The sequence below is a fragment of the Mesocricetus auratus genome, unplaced genomic scaffold (assembly GCF_017639785.1).
Source record: "Mesocricetus auratus isolate SY011 unplaced genomic scaffold, BCM_Maur_2.0 Super-Scaffold_100010, whole genome shotgun sequence".
In the NCBI taxonomy this organism is placed as follows: domain Eukaryota; kingdom Metazoa; phylum Chordata; class Mammalia; order Rodentia; family Cricetidae; genus Mesocricetus; species Mesocricetus auratus.
Genome location: NW_024429194.1, coordinates 83,770,024 through 83,792,223, shown reverse-complemented (window position 1 = coordinate 83,792,223; position 22,200 = coordinate 83,770,024). Strand labels below are relative to the sequence as shown.

The window sequence follows — 22,200 nt, the reverse complement described above, 5'->3', positions numbered from 1 at the left end:
AGCCAGTGAGGTTTTGTAGAGCTGATGTAATGTTGGCAGAGGCTAATGTTTTAGGGTTGAGCATGTAGCCTCTTGGTATTTAGCTCCAGGGCTAAAGGAATGACATCCAAGAAACCCATACCCGTGACACCACCCCTAACAATCTACATTTAAGACTCATTTGTAAACTTGAAGGGAATCCGTCTTTTCATGGTTAGTTTACAAAGGCATTTGTTTAATTAAAATTTTCTAAATCTTATTTTATGTAACTCTTTTGCTATGAAAAGAAATTCCTACAACTTGCAAAGAACAAAGAAAATTTAGAAAGCTTAAAGTAACAAAGAAAGAATTAGAAGAGGAAGTTTCCATAGGAGTAAAGCAGTGGCATGCTAATCCACAGCCAGCATAGCTAGTTAAAGCTGTCTGTGTCCTTATGAACACAGCTTTGGAAACAGTCTAAGCCAAAGGTTTCCAAGAGCCCCACATAGCTCACAAAAACTATCAGTCTTCACCTGAGAAGCACTCTGCCATGCAGGAGGTAACCTTCAGTAGACTCAGAAGTACTGGACAGTAACATTCTTGGTTTGAACATGAACTCTTAAACTTCTGAAAGAACGCTTGCCATTTCAATCAAAACTGTTAGTCCTTTGACTTAAATATGCCACAAAGACAGACCAAGACTAGGACAAACTAAGTACATCAGAAAGAGAAATGCTTTTTTTTTCCTTTTTTTTTTTTTTGTGAGATAGGATCTTACTTAGCTAAGACCAGGACTTACTTAGTGCAGACTAGGCTGGCCTTGAACTCAGAGATCCTCCCTGCCTCAACTAAAATTAAAGGCACGACCACACCCAAACAGAAAGAGATCCATTAAAACCCCAACCAATACATCAAAACACAAAATGCACCCAAACACATACACACCAGCTCTTTACCGATGTAAGAGTCAACTCTTAGTTCATGGTTCAACCCTGGGCAGAGATAAAGCTACTGATGTAAATACAAACACTCAGCATATAGATTCTCACACACACCAAAATGAGGATCTTGCTTCTCAAAATGAATTAGAAATTAATGGTTTCAGTTTATTTAATGATCCTCCTCCTCCTCCCTCTCTCGGTTTTTCTAGACAGGTTCTCTCTCTGTACCCTGGCTGTCCTGGAACTCTGAAATCTGCCTGCCTCTGCCTCCTGAGTGCTGGGATTAAAAGTGTGCACCACCGCAACCTGGTGATTGTCAGGTTTATGCAGCAAGCACCCTTACTCAATGAACCATCCTGCTGACCCCAAAGACTCCCCTACCTTAATTTGTGTGTGTGAGTGTTTTGTCCATATGGGCCCATGGAGATCAGACGAAGTCATAAGATCCTCTCAGTTATAAGAAGGAGCTAAAGAGTCCTTGTTGACAGGACAATTTATATTTTGTTCTTTGGGGAAAGATTATTCTATAGAACTGTTGGACTGGAGATGTGACTTTCTTCTTCCCAATTTCTATAATACTTCATGATCAGCCTGTTCATTCACAATATGGTTAAAATAGTAACAGATAAGATCTATTTTGGGGCTAGGAAGAATACTCACTATAAAAACAAGAGAACCTAAGTCCAAATCCCCAATATCCAATAAAAGCCAATCAAAGCCACACAATGAGAGCTCCTGTTGCAATAAATAAACAGATGAATGAATGAATGACTGAATGAAGCAGAAGCAAGGTGTGGTGACATACATCTTGGAGGTAGAAGAAAGTAGATCTCTATGAGTTCAAGGTCTCCATAATGAGTTCCAGGTCAGCTAAGGACTAGACAGTGAGATTCTATTTCAAAAAGGGGGAGCAGGGGTAGATATGGAGAGAGAGAAAGACACCCAATACCCTCCTTTGGTTTCTAATGTTTTTAACTGAACAGAAATATACAACACCCAAGCAGTGGTGGCCCACGCCTTTAATCCCAGCACTCGGAAGGCAGAGGCAGGCAGATCTCTGAGTTTGAGGTCAGTTTTGTCTACAGATCAAGTTCCAGGACATCCAGGGCTACACAGAAACCCTGACTCTAAACAAACAAAAAGAAATATACAACAACAACAACAACAAAAATTCATACACAGGAGGCTTGAGTAATGGCTCAGCAGTTAAGAGCACTTGTCCAGAGGACCCAGGTTCAATTCCCAGCAACCACATGGTAGCTTACAACCATCTGTAACTACAGTCCCAGGAGATCTTATAGTCTCTGGTCTCTTCAAGCACCAGGCACACACATGTTGTACATACATACATACAAGCAAGACATCTACACGCATAAGTTAAAAATAAACATTTTTAAAATCTCATAAACATATATAAGTATATGCGCAATGAAGAAACACAGAGTGAGAATGTGAGGGAAAGAGGAAGGGGCATTCTTTGAGACCTGAAGGGTAAGTAGCAAAGAATGAGGCAAATTAGAAGTTTAGAGGGAAGGAGAAAGGGGAAGAGAAGAGATGAAGTCTAGGAAGCAAGAGGAACAAACCCCAAAACAAACAAACAAATAAATGAGGAATAGACTCAAACAGGAGGTAAGGCCAGAGATGGGCAGGATGAGAGAAAAGCCACACACTAGCAAACTCGCCTATTAGTATCAGAGCACAAACACCCTACACTAGATATTATTTACAGTTTTATTCTTGTTTGCTTTGTTTTGTTTTTTCCAGACAGGGTTTCTCTGTGTAGCTTTGGACCCTGTTCTGAACTCACTCTGTAGATGAGGCTGACCTCAAACTCACAGAGATTCGCCTGCCTCTGCCTCCTGAGTGCTGCAATTTAAGGTGTGGTGGCCTAGTTTACATTTTTCTTCTAAAACAACCAGAATGTAAGTCCATATGCATGTGGGAATCACATTTTTTCCTCTAGGTTCTCAAAATGTTTTTCCTGTAATAGTATGGTTTGAATTCCACAAACATATAAAAAAATATTTTTTCTTCAAATTCACAAACTGGAAGTATGCAGACCAATCCCTAAAGCCAGTTTAAATCATAAAGGACCAGAAGTCTAAACCATCTTCAGGATCAACTAGTGGATGGTTATTTTTGACCCTCTTGTGGGGCAGCGGCAGTAACTCAGCATCTCAGAGCCTTCTCAAGATAGAAAGGGAAGAAGCAGGCCATGGCGGCGCACGCCTGTAATCCCAGCACTCAGGAGGCAGAAGCAGGCAGATCTCTGTGAGTTTGAGGCCAGCCTGGTCTACAGAGCGAGTTCCAGGATAGCCTCCAAAGCCACAGAGAAACCCTGTCTCAAAAAACCAAAAACAACAACAAAGGGGGGCAAGGAACACCTTCCCAACCAGAGCCAGCCAGACCCTCTCACAGCACAAGTTACTACTCTAATTCCAACACACAGGCAGCATTTCTAATGCACATTTGTGGCAGGATACTGGAGTTTTGCTTAGTTTCAACATGTGACACTGGCTCTCCAAATGGCATTCTCATCTTGTGACAGGTAAAGAGTTACTACTACAAGGAAGCTTCTAAATGAGGGTCAAAGTTCACTGTATATCCATTTGCACCTAAGCAAGTTCAGATGTAGAAAAAGACTTGTCCCTCTACAGAGAGGAGGGCTAGAACACAGAATTTAAGAAAAAGTTGGAAGGTCTCTGTTTCTTGTTTAACAGTCATATGCTAGTGTGGGAGAAGTGATGTGGGCGGGGTCTAAAAAAAAAGACAGGAAGGTTACACACCAGGATAGTGGAACAGAGCAACCCAGAGGATCAGAACTGCCTACGAAGAGTTACCAAACAGTAGTGTGAAGGGTTCGAAGTTTGTTCTGAAGGAAAAGAAAGTGCACAGGTAAAGAGCACAGATTCTGAAGCCAGACCATCTGGACACACTCTTAGCTCCACCCTTACCTCACCAGGTGTGTGGCACTGGGCAGGTTTCATACCCACTTTGTCCCTCAATTCCCTCTTCTGTAAAAAAGGATAATAAAGGCATTGAGTTCATGCTGCTGTTGTGAGGACTATGAGAGTTATGGAAGCTGGAACACCGTCCCACACATTGTGCTGGTGTGGTTTACAATAAGGACATATTTGGTCTTCATCCCCACTCCTGGCACTGAGCTACTAATTAATGGAAGCCTAGCATTTGCTAAGCAGTAAGAGCGACCAAGGCACTGGCAGCCGTTGTGATTCACAGCAAGCCTGTGCAGTGAGTGTAAGCCAACATAGTACTTAGGAAAGAGGCTGCAGTCAGAACCAACCGACTGCAAGGTTAGAACACTAGAGCCAGAGTCCTACCCTCACTTGCCGGGTCAGAAAGGGACCAGGTAGAGAGTGTAGTAGCATGTGTTAATAACCTCAACACTCACAAAGCTGCAGCAGGAGGATCTTAAGTTGGAGACCATAGATGTCTATGTAACAAGATGCTGTTGTGAGGAAAGGGGGAGGGAAAATCATCTACAGACAGCAATTTAATCAATTGTGCCTACATAGGATGCCTCCACAAGCATCCACAAATAATGACAGGGTCAGAAAGCTTCCGGGCTGGCAAACACATGGTGATATGCCCAGAGAAGTCATGGAGTCCCACACACTGCTCATGCCTTGTCCTCTGTACCTTTTCCTTTGGCCTTTTCTGAAGTATATTCTTTTAAATAAATGTAATAGTAGGTGAAACGTCTTCCTCAATTCTGTGGGCCATTCTAGCAAATGATCCAACCTTTATAGGGGATTGTGGAAACCTCTGAATTATAGCCAAGTCATGCAGAGACTGTGAACACACTGGTGACACCACTGCTAATGATTAAGGCTGAGGGGTCTGTGGGACTGAGCTCTATGCTCAGGAAGTCTATCCTCATCCCAGGCAGCTAGTTACAGACCTGGTATCAGAAAGCCAGGTAACTGTTGTTGTGGGGGAAGACACCACCAGGGACCCTCAATCAAAACTGTCAGAGGTGTTGAGAAGTAGAATATAGGACAAGTGAGCTTTTCCTTTCCATACCTGGTGAACCCCATATATGGTGCCAGCTATCACTGTTTTATTTTACAGACTTTGCTGGGACTCCTACAAAATCCACTTAGAATTCTAGAATGTGACTCTTGTGTTTTAAGGTTGTGTTTGCTTACTTTTGCATTTTCCTATTTGGTGTTTATTCAAAAAGGCTGTTTTTAACCTGTTACCACCTTTGAGGAAAACAATAGAAACAAGGTTTGTGCCTAGCATCCCTGAAGCCCTAAACAGAGCCCTAGCACCAGGGCAACAAAGGAAAGCGGAGCCTCCACCACGTGGCACAATCTATCAGCGGTACTGAAGAACTGAGAGACGGCAGGTGGAGGTGGCAGGAGAGGCTCGCTCACAGAGGTGGTCCTTCTCACAGATCCCTTCTAGAACTCTTCTCAAACCTTGACAGCTTTCTGTAACATTGATTTAGACAGCCTACTTCTTGGCAAGAGATCAGGGTAAAACCAGAGGCAATGCAGGTGAGAAAGAAGTGCCCACACCTGGCCTTGGCTGTTTAAACACTGCCAAGCAGTGCTGCCCAGGCCCTTCAGGGGTCATTCTAACCAACCTCCTGCGCCCAGATTAACTGAAGACTCCACCTCCACTTGTTATACCGATGGTGAGAGGCGACCACCTCCACTCATTATACTGATGGCACATTCTTCAACTTGCACACAGATGAAAAGAATGCAGTAAGATAGTCAGAAACAAACAAACTAGAGAAATTACACATGCAAGGCCACAAGGCAGAAGGCTCAGGCTGGCTGACACCAACCCAGCTCACTGTGCATCCTAGTGCTAGCACTCAGCATACCTAGCCTGACTTTTTGTAAGGGCTGCATGACTATTCCTACCTAAAGTTCACTTTAGGCTTGCAATTATACATAATTTTGTAAGTTTTAAAAATCAACTTTATTGAACTTTAGATAAATTCACCCACTTTGCAGCTCGTGGACATATGCTCACAGCTGTGTAACCCCAGGACAGCTGAGAGAGCCCACAAATCTCAGTACCTTTCATTTCATCAGGCCTTGAGTTATCGTCTCCTTCCACTTTTGTTTGTTACCCCAAAAACCCTACACAAAATTTCCTAAGATTTCCTTTTCTTTTGAAACGGGGTCTCACTATACTGGCCACACTGCTCTTGGTCACCTGCTTCAGCCTACCAAGTAGCCAGGGTTACAGTCACATGCAGACCCAACACAGCGGTCACAGAGTTTAAAACCTAGTTAACTCACACTACACATTCACCAGACTTCATAAGCACCAGCACTATTAACCCCAGTGCTCCTTCATCAGCCCATCTACAGCCACTCCTCATCCCTCTCAGGCCTTGGCAACCTCTCATTTGTTTCCTACGCAGAACAGATTTGCATTCTGGACATTCCGTATAAATATAATCACAGGGTGACTCCTTTTACTTGCCACAGTATCTTTTTTTTTAAATTTACTTTATTTCATGTGTATGAGTGTTTTGCTTCCATGTATGATGTATGTCTATGCATCATGTGTGTGCATGGTCTCCCTGGAGGTCAGATGGTGGAGTTGAAATTAGGAGTTAAAGACAGTTTTGAGTTGCTGCTTGGGTGCTAGAAATAGAACCTAGGTTCTCTACTTAACGGCTGAGCTCTCTCCAGATCTGTCATAGTATTGTAAGGTTCATTGATTTTGTAGCAAATGGCAATACTTCATTCCTTTTCATGGCTGACTAATATTCTACACATGGTCATAACACACTTTAATTTATTTTTACCACAAGATGGACTGCTGGATTGTTTCCACTTTTTGGCTATATGAATAATGCTACCAGGAACTTGTCTTTAAAATGTTTATTTATTTACTTATTTGTTTATTAGGGTTTGCATACATGAGTGTGTGGTACACGTGTGGAGGTCAGAGAACAACTTGTGGAAGTCAATTCTCTCCTTCAACCATGTGGGTTCAGGAATCAAACTCAAACTCAAGACACAAGGGCTTGTTGGCAAGTGTCTTCACCCACTGAGCCATCTTGCCAGCCCTGCAGGGAATATTTATGTACAAGGTTTTGCAAAGACAATGTTTTGACTTTGTTGGGCTAAAAGTAGAAATGCTAGGTCATATGAGCTATGCTTTAATTTTTTGAAAAACTGCCAAACTGTCTGCATTTTTTAAACTAAACTTTTTATTTTGAGCTAATTATAGATCTACACATGCCTGTAAAAACAAGACGATCCACACATCCTTAACCAGTTTCCCGTAGTAATCACACATTACAAAGTCACAGTACAGTACTACAACCATTGAGAATGACAGTCAAGACAATGCCTAACTTTTCCACTGTGTGACCTCCTATATACAGTGCAGAACCACACCCTTACCACCTTCAGACTCTGACAAGCACATCTCTTCACAATTCTACATCTTATCAAGCCTGGTGGCAGAGGCGTTAATCCCTCATGGGACATGGCAACAGGCACATTTCTGTGAGTTCAAGGTCAGCCCCCTAACAACAACAAAACCAAACTTCTAAGTTTATACAAATATCATACAATATGTAACTTTTCATTCCATGTAATGAAATGTCTTGGGAGTTATCAATAGGTCTCCCTCCCCAAAAAACTATGTCATTCATTTTTTAAAAGAATGGAGCAATATTCCAGTCTGTATTTTTTTAAAAGACTGTATATACCCAAGCATGCCAATATGGATATATATCATAGAGGCTGGAAAAAGACACTGTGTCCCTCTGGAGTTTCCCTAAACAGGTGCTAGAAACCAAACTTAGACCCCCTACAAAAGCAACAAGTTCTCTTAAGCCCCACCACAGCCTACATTAAAAGAAAAAACAAATTAGGGCTGGAAAGATGACTTGAGGAGTAGAGCACTGGCTGCTCTTCCTGAGGACTCGGGTTTGATTCCCAGCACCCACATGACAGCTCTCAATTGTCTACGGCTCCAGTTCCAGGGAGATCTGACACCACCTTCTGGCCTCTGTAGGCACCAGACATGCACATGATGTACAGACACACTACTCAAAGCACCAATATATATAACATTAAAAAATTAATTAAAAATATTAATTTTATAGGTATGTATATCTGCATGTGGATTTGTGCTTGCATGGAGGTAGCCAGAGAAGCCAGAGGCATTAGATTCACAGGAAACAGAATTACAGTTTTGAGTTTTTGTTACAAAAAATTGGGCCCTCTGAAAGACCCATCTCTGCAGCCCCCACCACCTCCATTTCTAAGAATGTACATGAGTTGAGAGTGTATAGCAGAATCTGGTTTCTTACATTTAATACCATGTTTATGAAATTCACAGAATACAGACATGCTGGTGGTCTGTGAATCGGTAATTGTTCATTTTATTGCCAGTAAATAGTTTATATTAGCACTGTCTTCTATCTACCAACAGTCATTTAGGTGGTTTCCAGTTTTGAGTGATGAAAAACTAAGTTGTTATGACCCTTTGGCATAAATGTATGTTTCCATGTTTCTTGTGTAAAGATCTAGAAATTGGATTGCTGGGTAATATACTAAATAGTATGTGCCATCTCATATTCTATACTATGACTCCCCACTGATTCACATTTTCACACACACTTACAATTAACAGTATTTTCCATTATAACTATTCTAGTGGGTGTGTATTGCCTTTTTTTTTGCGGTTTTCATTTGTATTTCTATGTCGATCAATAACAATTAGGAACTTCCAAGAGATCATTGTTAGCATCTTTTTTTGTTTGTTTGTTTTGACAGGGTCTCATCGTGCATATGGAGACACAGAGATCTGCTGCCTCTGCTCACACCTGCCCAGCATCACATATACTGAAGTGCCATATCCAGATATTGCCCACTCTTTATGGGTTTTGACAAGTCTTTATAACTGGGTGTGTGACAGGTGACTGTAATTCTAGTATTCAAGAGGTTAAGGCAGGAAGATCAGAAGTCCAAAGTTACCCTCCTCTATCGTAGTTGAGTTCAAGGCCAGCCTGGGTTACATGAGGCCCTGTGACCCAAAACAAAAGAGAAGAGAAAGGGAGGAAGTTAACTTACTTAAATTATGATTACCCATAAAAAAAAACAGTATATTTTCACTTACAAAATCTCGTGAAAGGTTCAGTCAATTGAGAGTAGGCTAGTATACATAGGAAAGATCTACAGCTCTGCCAAGAACATGACCTAACACAAACACTGCAAAGATAAATTTCAATAAATCTTACAAAATAGAAACAAAGGCAAAATGTAAAAGGGATTTATCCAAACAATTCAGTGGGAACACAGCCGTGTGAGATGGCATGGCCTTACCATGCACTGTTTGCTCAGCGCTTAGACTTTACTCATCCTAAATCCATTGTTCTGGCTCCTAACCTAAGACACCATGCTTTCCAGCTACTTCCTCCTCTTTCAAACAAACTACACATGCACACAGGCATGAAAATTAATATGGGATTTATCTGAGCAGAAATGTTCATCATAGAAAATCAGAATGATGGGCTATAGAGATGTCTCAGCAGTTAAGAGCACTGGTTACTCTTCCAGAGGTCCTGATTTCAATTCCCAGCACCCACATGGTGGCTCTCAACCATCCATAATGGGCTCTGATGTCCTCCTCTGGCATAAAGGCATAGATACAGATAGACCACTCATATACATAAAATAAATCTAAAAAAAAAAAAGAAAATCAGAAAGGTACAGGAAAACAAAACGTCCAACAAAGAAAATCTCTAATCAAGCCTTACTTCCTTGAAGAACTGTTAGTAATTTGGTGGACAGACTCAGAGCCATTCTTTCCTTCTCTCTTTCTTTCCTTCCTTCCTTCTCTGATGGGGGATGTCCTTCTGTAGATATGCTTTGATGAATAAAACACTGATTGGCCAGTAGTCAGGCAGGAAGTATAAGCAGGGCTACCAGAGAAGGAGAATGCTGGGGAGGACGCAGAGAGAAGCCACCAGGAAGAAATGCCATGTAGCTACCGGGAAGATAGGACACCAGAAGTTCTCCAGTAAGATAAAGCCATGTAGAAATACATAGATTAGTAGTTATGGATTAATAATTAGAGAGAGCTAGCCAGTAAGAAGCCTGAGCCATCGGCCAACAATTTAATAATTAATATGTCTCTGTGTGCTTATTAGGGGCGGCGGGACCTGGCGGGACAGAAACTTTCATCAACACTTCTCAGTTTCCTTCTTTTAAGTCATTATTTCCTGTAGCTCATACTAACCTCTGTTTCATTACTGTTGTTGCAGAAGATGACCTTAAACTTGTGATACTAATGCCTGTCTCCGTCAGTGACTGAATTAGAAGTTCCCCCAGTGCTGGGAACTGAACCCCTAGGTTTCTTCCTTGGTTAGCAAGCACTCTATCAACTGAACTACCTCCCCAGCCCCCATATTCTAGATTAGATGAAAACATTTTTATTTTTTTAAAGATTTATTTATTTATTATGTATACAATGTTATGCCTGCATGTATGCCTGCAGGCCAAAAGAAAAAACCAGATCTCATTATAGATGGTTTTGAGACACCACGTGGCTGCTGGGAACTCAGGACAACAGGAAAATATTTTTCTCTACTTTGAATATTTTTGTTAAAAACAAATATCTTTTAGTTTCCTTAAAATAATTTCTTAAAAGTATTTTAAGACTAAAGAAAAAAATTTAATGCTGAGTTGCCAAATACCAAGAGAGTTATAGAAGTTGTAAGTAAACCCAGGAATAAACGTTTTAAAACTATTATAGTTGTGTGTGGTGTGTGTGAGAGTATATGCATGTGTGCAGGCACACACATCATTGCACATGTATGGAGATCAAGTCAGTTCTCTCTCACCATCCTCATATGGGTTCTATGTACTGAACTCTGGTCACCAAACTTGCTCAGCAAGTATCTTTAACCACTGAACAATCTCTCCAGTCCAAGAATTAAAAATTAATACACACTAAATAGAATTAAAAGCTGGGCTGTGATGTCCCATGCCTTTAATCCCAGCACTCAGGAGGCAGAGACAGAGATCTCTTTGAGTTAGAGGGCAGCCTGGTCTACAAAGTGAGTTCCAGCACAGCCAGGACTACAGAGAAACCATGTCTTGAATAAAAATTTTAAAATCCTCCAAACAACAACCTACTACAATACTACAATAATATTTTTCAAATATGGCATTTCTATGTGGTAGGAACCATGACAAACACTTGATATAAGTAAAACAGTCCCTGGGACAGGTATTGTTGCATCACTAGTTTATGGAAGATGTGACAGGAACAGAAGTCAAGCAATGCCACTGCTGCAAGCTTAAGGCAGCAGAGTCAGAAACCTGGCCACCACCGCCTCCTCCTCCCCCATCTCTCTAAGGGTTAGAGACTGAACAGTGAGTGTAGGGCTGCACACTGCAGCTCCAGCCTGTGCTTTAGATTTGCATTCTCACAACTTTCTGAGGTAAGATTCGTTCTCCTTTTTCTAGCCTCTGAGGGCTTCAAAGAGCTTTTGTTATGTGGGTTATATCTATCAATATTTCATCTCGCTAGAACGTAAAACAGAGAACTTTTCACATCCAATTCTACATTCATTTGTTGATAAACTCTATCATGTAGCATTAGAAAAATATACTGTACACTCATGAGACCACAATGATTTTTAAAAAGGTAAACAAGATTTTAGAATATATAGACATTTCTATCTTGCATCATTTGAAAGAGCTCAGAGTATTAACGATGCTCAGCCACATCCTGAAAGCCACTGTGCTACTTTCCAGTCTCCTCAATTGGGGCTATCACACACTGATCTAAAGTACTGGGTCTTCTTCTTTGTTTGTTTGTTTTTGTTTTTGAGACAGGGTTTCTCTGTGTAGCCCTGGCTGTCCTGGAACTCACTCTATAGACCAGGCTGGCCTCCAACTCAGAGATCCACCTGCCTCTGCCTTCCAAGTGTTGGGATTAAAGGCGTGTACCACCACCACCTGGCTCTCAACCTTCCTAAACCTGTGATCCTTTAATACAGTTGTGGTGATCCCCAAAACATAAAACTATTTCGTTACTAATTCATAATTGTAATTTTCTACTGTTATAAAACATAATGTAAATATCTGATATGCAGGGTTGTGACCCATTGGTTGAGAACCACTGCTTTAAAGGCATACTCTGACATGCACAAAAGCCAAGGTCAGATAGCAGTCTAGATGCTCATCAATAGATGATTGCACTTACAAAGGCATTTTATTCAGCTATAACGAACAACCAAATTGGTGTGACATGACTTAGCTGGTAAAATGTTTGTTATGTAAGCATAAGGACCTCTACAGACCCAGCCTATGTAAAAAGTTGGGCATGGTGATAAGTGACTGTAACCCTAGTGATAGGGAGGCAAAATCAGGAGAATCCCTATGAGCTCTCTGGCCAGTCAGTCTAACTGAATGAGTGAACTCCAGGTTTAGTGAGAGATTAAAAAAAAGGGAGGGGGAGGAGACACCTGTTGCCAACCTTTGCTGTCCTACATACAAATAAATACTGTCTCTTCTCCCCCCTCCCTCTCTCTCCCCCCCTCATACACACACACACACACACACACACACACACACACACACACACACACACACACACACACAGAAAAACAAAATCGTGTCATTACCAGGAAAACAGATGGAATAGGATATAACCATGCTAAGCAAAATAACCCAGACTCCAAAAGAAAAACACCACACTTTGTCTTAACATGCAGAATCTAGACTTACATGTGTGCACATAGCATGAGAAGATGACAACTGTGAGGAGATGAAGGATTCCAAAGGGAAGGAGGGACAGTCACATTTCCTTTACGTGTAGAATCTAGACTTAACATATATATGTATGCAAATGGGGGAGGGACCGTCACATTTCCTTTACGTGTAGAATCTAGACTTAACATATATATGTATGCACATATGTGACACAGAAGCAAAAGTGAAGCTATTTAGAGGGATGCAGGAGACCAGAGGTAGGGGGCAGATATGAATAAAGTATGCATTTTGATATTGTATGAAACTGTGATAATGAATCCAATTACTTTGTACACCAACTAAAAATATTAATTAAAAAAGGAAACTCACCTCACAAAAAGTCACATTATAAAGAATATACTTGCATAAAATACACTGCAATTTTTTATGATCATTTATTAATAATTATCATATGCTAACTATATCCAATAGTCACATGCACAAACCAATCCCCCATTCAGAGGCACTTACATTCTGAGTGATAGCTACATCAAGAAACTGACAAATAAAACTCATGAAGCTGTCAAATGATAAATGGTGTAGAGAAAACGAAGCAGTAGTTTAAAATCCCTGGCCAGAGAAGGGCTAACTGAGAGACTAACGCTGAAGCAAAGATCACAGGGTGAGGGAGCCGTGAGGCAAGTGAAGCGTGTCCCACCAGGAATAGCGAGTTTGGGACGCCTAGCACAGGGCTGAGGCATCAGGGACAGTAAAGCAGCTGGCATGCAAAATGATAGAGGGAGGGCAACAGTTGCAATTCTCGAGGACGGGTAGTGCAGAAGAGAGTCACTAGCAGGTCCTAAGGAGATACCATCTGACTTTGACTTGAAATGGATCATGAAAGTCAATAAAGATCTAAACTACTTGGGTTTATTTGAGGAGGGTTGCATATTTTATATATTTAGAATGAATATGTGCATATGAGGGACACAGGACAATTGTGGGAGTGATACTTTCCTTCCCCCATGTGAGACCCAGAGATCAAACTCAAGTCATCAGTCTTGATGGCTGGTGTCCTTACCCATTAAGTCATCTTGTCAACACCGTTTTATAAAGGTCTTAAACTGTAGTTCAGGCTGGCTTGGAACTATATATATATATAGCCTAGACTAGATTTGAACTTGGGAAGCCTCCTTCCTTGACCTTCCAAATGGTGGGGATATCTATTAAAACCACTAGAAGAACATAGAGATATTTTCCATCTCTTATGTGTTTTTATGCTTTTGAGTTTCAAGTTTCCTCTATAGATGTGAACAGAATCATAGTGATTAAATAATACACACAAAAACTATTTATCATGGTAGCATACATTTTTCACTACTGCATCTCTTTTTACCAGTTTAATTTTCCCTTCGTGACTTTGCATGACATTAAGCAGGCCTCAGACTATGATACCACGAGCTCAGCCCAATACTGCTCTTTAGCGTTAAGAAGTACAAGGCAAAGAAAGTTGGGTCTTGAGTGTTGGTGGTAGCATAGGGCCTTTAGTATTTTTTCTTGTTATTAAAAAGAAAAAATTAAAAAACAACGCATGTGGTAATCAAAAAAGTGAGACTTCAAAAAAGTAAGACTGTGTAAGTCTCATCTTTGTTTAAATTGGCACTGTTTTAATAAGGCTAAAATCATGGTTCAGAGTCCTGATAGCCTGCTTCATCCAGAGAAACAACACACAGAAAAAGAGATGTGAAAGAAAAATTCGAATTCCTTTAATCTGGATCTTAATTCTGAGAGGGCTCAGATAAATCAGTGAGTCAGATAAAGGGCAGTCAAATGTAAGCCAGAACACTGAGGACAACAGCTGTCTGTCTGTTACCTGTCCAGAGAGATCACCATCCAGGCAGAGAAGACAGAGCTGGATGAAGGTGGGAAGAGGTCTGTGGTATTCAGACCTCACTTCCTAGGAGAAGCACCATTTCTGGGGGCTGGGGGGTGTCACATCTAGCCTTATACACTAGAGATCTCTGGCATCTCTAAATATCTTGAACCAGAAAGAACACTGGCAAGAGAGTAAGGGCACAAATTCTCCTCCCACCGCTGCCATAAATTAATTCCATAATTTCAGGAAATAAGCTAACTTCAAAGACCAATTTCCTCTTTTCAAAAAAAAAAAAGAAGACAAGGAAATACCCAAAGTGTTCTTCAAACTCTACAAGTCCTTAAAAATAAACTAGGATGTTTCTTTCTTCTTTTGGGGGGTGGAAGGTGGATTAGGATGTCAAGTCAGGGTTTCTCTGTGTAGCCCTGGCTGTCCTGGAACTTGCTCTGTAGACCAGGTTGGTCTCAAACTCACAGAGATCTGCCTGCCTCTGCCTCCTGAGTGCTGGGATTAAAGGTGTGTGCCACCACTGGCATGGAAACCAGGGTGTTTCTAAGTCCACAATGATTCGAGCACTCAGAGATCTAAAAGTAGGTGATACATGGCTGAAGGCTCTCTATACTCCCGAGTGTCGGGGTTCCCCAAAGAGTACCATGCTACCAAAATGGGCAGGACTGAACGTGCTTCGTCTGTCCTTTGTGCCTTGCCGTTCTTTCCAAGTCCTCCTTTAAAACAAGCAGTGCAGAGGCAAACTGCCATGATAAAGGAAAAAGAATCAAAGAAATATTTAGGAATTAAGTGCAAAGATATCAAAGGATAATGAAGTTAACAAATGAAGGAGAAACTTTTTAATTGATGAAGTTTTTGAATGGGCAATATGCAACTAGTGTAAAACAAACAATCTGAAAGGAATGCTGTTAAGAACAAACTTATCTCTGTGGCACAACCAATGAATGCACTTGCACAGGCTATGCCCTGCTTCTTTGGTTGAGTAGTAGGATCCATGGGTTGTGTCAAAGTTTATATACCTAATACCTTTATATACCTATATATCCTTCTGCATTTATAGCATAACTCCAGAATAAGCTCAAAAACTACTCAATTGCTTTATGGAACACAAAATCTCTCCTACGTCAGTCTCCTGGTCTTTCATCATCCTCTTTCCCTGAAGCAGCCACAGTGACCAAGCGGGAGGCCTGGGACACACATATGTGTACAAGCAACAGCAGGAACCAGCCAACTGACTCCTTAACTGTAGTCCAATAGCATCAGGCATGTATCATGGGTCCAAAGCAGACCTGAGGAGCCATCCTAAGATATAATTTTGCCAAGAAGTCTGTCTTACTGTTATGGAGGAATGAACTGACAGAGTGGTACTGGCTGGAAAAAAGCAGAGGGTTGCTTGCTCAGGGTCACGCACACCGCCAGGACTGCGCCCTAGCATACCTCCATTCAGAAAGACACCCATCAATGCTGTGGCCCTATATTATTCCCTTAGGACCAGCTTCAGAAATTCTACAATGTCCATTTCTAATCATTTTCTAACTGTGACAAATCCAGACAGACTTCCATGGCAGTGACACATACTCTAGGTGTAGTTTGACTGGTTTGATCTATCTAATGACACACATCATCCTAGACAGGACACATTACAAAATCAGGGTGGCAAAAGAATATCAACTTTGAAAGCCATGAAGCTTTAGATAATGACTGGCTAAAACAAAAGATGATGGCCACTGGATTCATTTATTTATGGAAGAAAAGATTACAAAATACTTTTATAGAAATCTTAATTTAAAGGCTTATGCTTATTGATAAAGAGAATTAAGTCAAGGAAAATTCCGCCATTCTTCAAAAGACAAAGAAGTGTCTACCATATGCCACCACCAGGAGGTCACATACAGATGAGTGTTTGCTTTTAAGAAGCTAGTAAGTAAAGGCTGAAGAGAGACGTCAGGTGTCATACAGCTGCCTGCAACTCCAGCTCCAGCTCTGGCCTCTATATGCACCAGCATTTACATGGGCATGTACACACACACACACCCTTTATTAAAAATAAACCTTTTTTCAAAGGTGCTAATGATCTAATTAGGAAGCCACATGTAGGGGATACCTGGTATGCGTTATGAAGGTGACACCACAGAAATGACAGGAGGGACAGTGACCCTACTGAGACAGGATTCACAGAAAGGCAGCACCCAATTGGATCCAAAACAGCTTGAGACCTCCAGCAGTGTGAAGGAAGTAAACCTCAAGACACTCAAGAATGCCCTGTCAAAACCTCCAAGCTCCAAGTACTGGGTGAAAACTGCTGCTGAGCACAGTGAACCCCAAACTATTATATCCAGCACCTTAAAACTTTACATCTTCACCTCTGTCTGAAGGGTTTAATTACTTTACGGTATGAAAAGCATTTCTCCTAGAAAGCACATACTCATGAAGGTACAGATGAACAAATTTCTTGGCTTTTAACAAGAATTATTGTTTACTGACATTCCATAGCAGACTCTTTTCCATTTCCTGTCATAATGGCTGCTGCATTACTGTTATAAAGGGCTTGTGGCTATGCACTCCAGTGACGTTCCAAATGCTTTTGAACATCTCCTAACTTAAGAAATGGGAAGGTCACATCCCTAAACCCTATTTCTCTGTATTTATGAACATAGCAAAAAGACAAAGGCCAACATCTATCGTCTTCTTGAAGACCTTTGGTCCTACCTGTATTTACCAGCCTTGTCAATTTCATTCACACTTGTCTTACATACTGTTATTCCTTGAAAGTTTTATGAAGTAGCTGGTCTGACAGATGGGTGACCAGCCCTGCCCAACATATGTTGTAGGAAAACCTACTCTTAGGCAAGAAACTACAAAGAACAGTCCTTTCTTTCCCTTTGAGAGCTAGGAACACTGAAATTATCTTAGGGGAAGAAATATTTAACCTGCACTATGAGATGGTACTGTCTGAGATAGAAAAAATGTCCAAATATTAAAAACTGCCCCTTAAAGTAAAAAACACACTTGCCCACACATAGCAGGACTGCAATACAGATGGGAAAACTGAGTCAGTTTTACCAGGAGCTACTGAGATACAGCATCAAAGACAGATGGGAAACACTGAGATAAGCACAGGATTTTGTTTAGAACACAAAGCTCCAGAGATCTGTGGGAGGGAAAGAAAAGGCAACCTGAAAGGCATGGCACACAAGAACAGAAAAATTCATCTGACAGATGACTCATTGTGGCTGTGTTTGTAAACCACAAAGAAGAGAATGGCGAGGACCATTCTTCCCTGGCCCTTCCTGTCCACAGCAGAAGTCAGCGGACAGCATCTGTTCCCGTCTTCAGTGATGTGTGTTTGGGCTGACAACACACTACCTAAGCACTCCCCAAGGAGGACAGAGACCAGTCAGGCCAGTCATTCTCTGCATGGGGCCTGGGGATGGGGTAGAGGGTGCAAATGCCACTTGTATGAATCTTTCTGAAAACACTACAGATTACATTTAGTAGAAGTCTAAAAATAAGGAGAACATTCTCTATTTTTAGATATCTGACTTACAAGTTTTAAAAACACCAAAAGTAAAAGAAACCATTAAAAACTATCTGGAATTTTTAAATGTTTTAAGAGAAGCTTTGAATTGAAAAACTATTTTTAGAAATAGAATTTCAAAAATCCTGCATTCTTTCTGCTTCCCTATCTAACATTTAACCCATCCTGTGCTTTATCAAGAGCATTTCCACAGACACTGTAAAGATGAAATAGAAAGGTTGTGACCCAGAAGACAAGAACAGTGGATGAAAGTATCAAAGATACTTTCACGATGACAGAAAGCAATTTAATTACCATTCACTAAAAGCAGTGCCAAAGACTGTGATAAAATGGTTAAAGAAGAGCAAGTGGGCCCCTGACAGAGTACACTTCAGCTCACTTATTATCTAATTCAAAGCTACATCTGGAAAACTGAAATACGCAACTAAAGAATTAAAAAAACAATAAAAATCTGAAATGAAATGTTTACTAAATGATATATGTTTCAGGTTCCCATCTTAGTCCAGTGCTAGTACAAATGTGCTCAACCGTTCTAAAGATGCCTGTGGCAAATGAGCTTTGCAGGAAATAAGGGAATTACCTGATTGCACAGCCATCATTAGCATCTCAGGCTCCAGCAGAGTCATGACGAGTCTTCACGGAAACAGCTCACAAACACAAAAAGTCCAAGTCACAGGAAAAGTCTAGAGAGGCCACACGAGCTTTACAAATCCAGTCTCATGTCGGTGAGCAAAGGAATGTGAGCACTCACTCCCCTTCTCTGAGAAGACACCAATTCTCCACCCTTCAGGCAAGTCAAGATGGCCCAGAGTTGAGTGACTGCAGACAGGAAGCCCAGCGCTCCAGAGAAGACCTGAAGTTCGTGGTTAGAGCAGTGGCTCCTCCCCTCCATCCTCTCTAGGGGGAGGGGAGGAGCACAGAAAGACAGATCAAACTGCTTTCCTCTCTCTTTTAAAAATGGGAAGACAGGTTTTATTCAAAACCCCACAAGAAGGAACTCTGGGGTTAATGCAGTTTAGGACAACAAATCAAACACAATCCACACCTAATCTCACGAAATAAACATTCGAGTATCACACACACATCAACATATATATACAAATAAATACATATGACACATAACTTTGTAGGAATCCCAACAGCCTTTCTCATAAGTGGTATTTATAGGCTAAGGAAGCTGACTAACAACAGAAGTTCAACTGTTTCCCCACCCCCTCTCCAATTAGAATATTCCAAAAGCCATAGAACATATTCCAGAGAGGTAATCTGCTTCTCTTATCTGCCGGTCCTCCTAAAGAGCTACTCACTGCCAACAGTACCGGTACATGCTAGGTGTGAACAGACAGGCTGCCACAGATAACTTTCCTACAATTCTCTATGCTCGTGCTGGATGTAGGGAATACATGGGAAAAGTGTCCTTTCCCTGATAAACCTCAGCCTTTTCCTACTACACAGAACAACTCGTCTGAATAAGAATGGACACGGGCATTTTGCTTTTGTAAGTACTCAGGCATTATGCTGGCCTGCCCCTGTCACCTGGCAGAATGCATTCAGGCAGTGCCCTGGTCACCCAGGGTTCCACGGCTGCGTAGTCTGCACACAGGTGCAAAGGACCCCTTTAAAAGACAGACCCCTGCCCACTTACACCCTCCTTCCCTCCATTTCCTGCTGTTCCCCGGGGCAGACGGGACTTTTTCTGTCCCACTCTTCTCTGTCTCTGTGTCTCTTTACCTCTTTTCTCTTTCCTTTCCTCCACTTCCCTTTCTAATAAAACTTCTCACTTAAGCTCTGTCTGCCTGGCATGTTTGTCGGTCATCCTAGCCTGCCATGGAATCTGCCAAGGTTCCCCACGGACTTTATCATAACAGCTTTTCCTAGGGAGAAAAAACAAAATCTAAGATCCTTTTAAATTACAAATAGAGTTATTTCATTTGCCCCAAATTAAAAGGTCATTTATTTCTTTTGCAATGCTTTTTTAATAACAGATATTCACTTTAAGACACTTCTGAGCTGGACGTTGGTGGCACAAGCCTTTAGTCCCAGCACTCGGGAGGCAGAGGCCAGCCTGTTCTACAGAGCCAGTTCCAGGACAGCCTCCAAAACAATACAGAGAAACCCTGTCTCAAAAAAAAAAAAAAAATCAAAAAACAAACAAAAAAAGATACTTCTGGGTCACTTAATGGACTTTTAATGAATACCTGAAAACCAAAAAGCTGTTGGATTGTTACCTAGAATTTCTGACTCTTTCTGGTAGAACATACTAGGGCAGTCTCAGTCCAGTGAATGCCTTAATGCTTACAAAGTCAAACAAATGATAAATGGAAACACTAGGAGACCTTTTAAAAGAACAGTTTCACAAAGAGGGCAAGGCACAAAAGAAAAGGCAATGCAGATTGGAGGTAGGGAGGTTCTGTGGAAGAGAAAAAACTCCCTTTCTTTCTCACTCCAAGAACATCATGTTTAAGAGCAGAGCTCTATATAGAGCTGTGGAAATGACTCAACAGGCAGTGGAGTGGCAGCCAGTGTGGGTGCAGGCTGCTCTGGGAGGCAGAAGCATTCTCACAGGCCCCAACTGTCATAGGAAAAATTAGTGAATTTCAACAGGGACTACTTAAGAGTCTGGTCAGGGGTTAGCAACTTCGAAAGAAGCATCCCTAAAAGGCTGAGTCATCCTTTTGACCCTCTGGGGCTGTACAACATACTATATGAGGGGTTTTGTTTGTTTTGTTTTTCCCATATAAAGCAAATTCTCACTCACAGTTCTGTACTCAGAGGGGAAAATTACAAGATTCCTGTATAAAGACTGAAAGCAGGGCACAGACTGCCTCCCTCCTGCCAGGCACCTCTCTGCCACAGAAGTGCTTACAATGCCACACATGTCAGTGTTCAGACCACAGAAGACACCGACAGTTATGTGGTGATGGGCAATAATGGGTAACAGCAGATTTTGGCTTATTTCACCTTTCCACAGCAAATCCTACTCATATGAACTTGAGACAAAAGGAGCACAATAAAAAAAAGCTGTTTTTAAAACAGAAATCTAAATATTTTTTAAATCCCAGAAAGATATTTAATGATCAGATTTTGCTTTTATGTCAAAGAACATTGAGATGGCTATTCTCAGTTGTCAACTTAACTACAGTTAGAATTAACTAAAAGCCCAACTGCCAGGGACACCTATGAGGGATTTTTTTTCTTAATTAAATGGTCTGAAGTGGGAAAACCCACTTGTAATCTGGGTCTTTGAGGTGGGAAAATTCACCTTTAATCTGGATCATGCCTTCTGCTGACAGCCTTTATAAAGGGCATGGAAGAAGGAAGTTTGGTCTCTCTTTGCTTCTCTCTCTCACTAGCAAGTCCATTCATTTACTAGTATGAGAGCCTACTCCTTCAGGATTCCATATACTGAAGACCAGCCAAACATCCAGCCTCATGGACTGAACAACTACTGGATTCTTAAAACTTTTGTTGGTTGACAGCTATTAATGGACTATTGGACTACAGCCTGTAAACTATTCTAATAAATCCCCTATGGATGGATGGACAGACAGATTCACTCACTCATTCATTCATTCTATAAGTTCTGTTTCTTTAGAAAACCCTGACTAATAAAAAACATCTACACACATCCATTCACTGTGCAAACAGACTTTAGGATAGGCTCTCCAGTTCCAAAGTATTGGATTCAAAGTATTGAAAACTTCGGTTCCACAACTTTTGTGTAAATTAGTAATACTTCATAAAAACAGAACTGAAAGATATACTGAGAAACTATATATGCTCTCTGCATTGGGCTAAGAGCACCAAGGGAGAGAAGGATAGCCAAATGTGACATAAAACGAAAGCTTGGATTCTAGTCATAGCTCTCTAGTAATCAATGCAAACTGAACACGATCTTAACTCACTAAAGGGACATGATACTACAGGTATCAGTGTAGTTCTTAAATGCTTAACAAGTGTTAGTTAAAACATTTAAACAATGTGAAATAAAATAACTTTGCATATAGAGTTTATATTTCCTCTATTCCCACCCCATCAGCCAACCACCCAAAGGCCTTCAGTCTTCAAAATCTGAAGAAATAGACAGCAATGGCACAGACTCAGAACCTAACACTCAGGTGACAAGGAATACACTGGAAGGTCAAAAGGTACCTATGGCTACATAGT

At 41.1% G+C, this 22,200-nt stretch overlaps 1 protein-coding gene across 2 annotated transcripts in view; it reads right to left on the bottom strand.

The window, feature by feature from the left end:
* Mrtfa (myocardin related transcription factor A) overlaps window positions 1-19,063 on the bottom strand; it is a 90,598-nt gene extending 71,535 nt beyond the window's left edge. The window contains exon 1 of one of the 2 annotated variants that reach the window (XM_013111332.3): window positions 18,614-19,063. In XM_013111332.3, the coding sequence (XP_012966786.2) occupies window positions 18,614-18,659 (46 nt within the window). In that variant the 5' untranslated portion in view covers window positions 18,660-19,063. The remainder of the gene's footprint in view (window positions 1-18,613) is intronic. The other variant, XM_005067008.4, reaches the window with a different exon arrangement.
* Window positions 19,064-22,200: the final 3,137 nt, after the last annotated feature.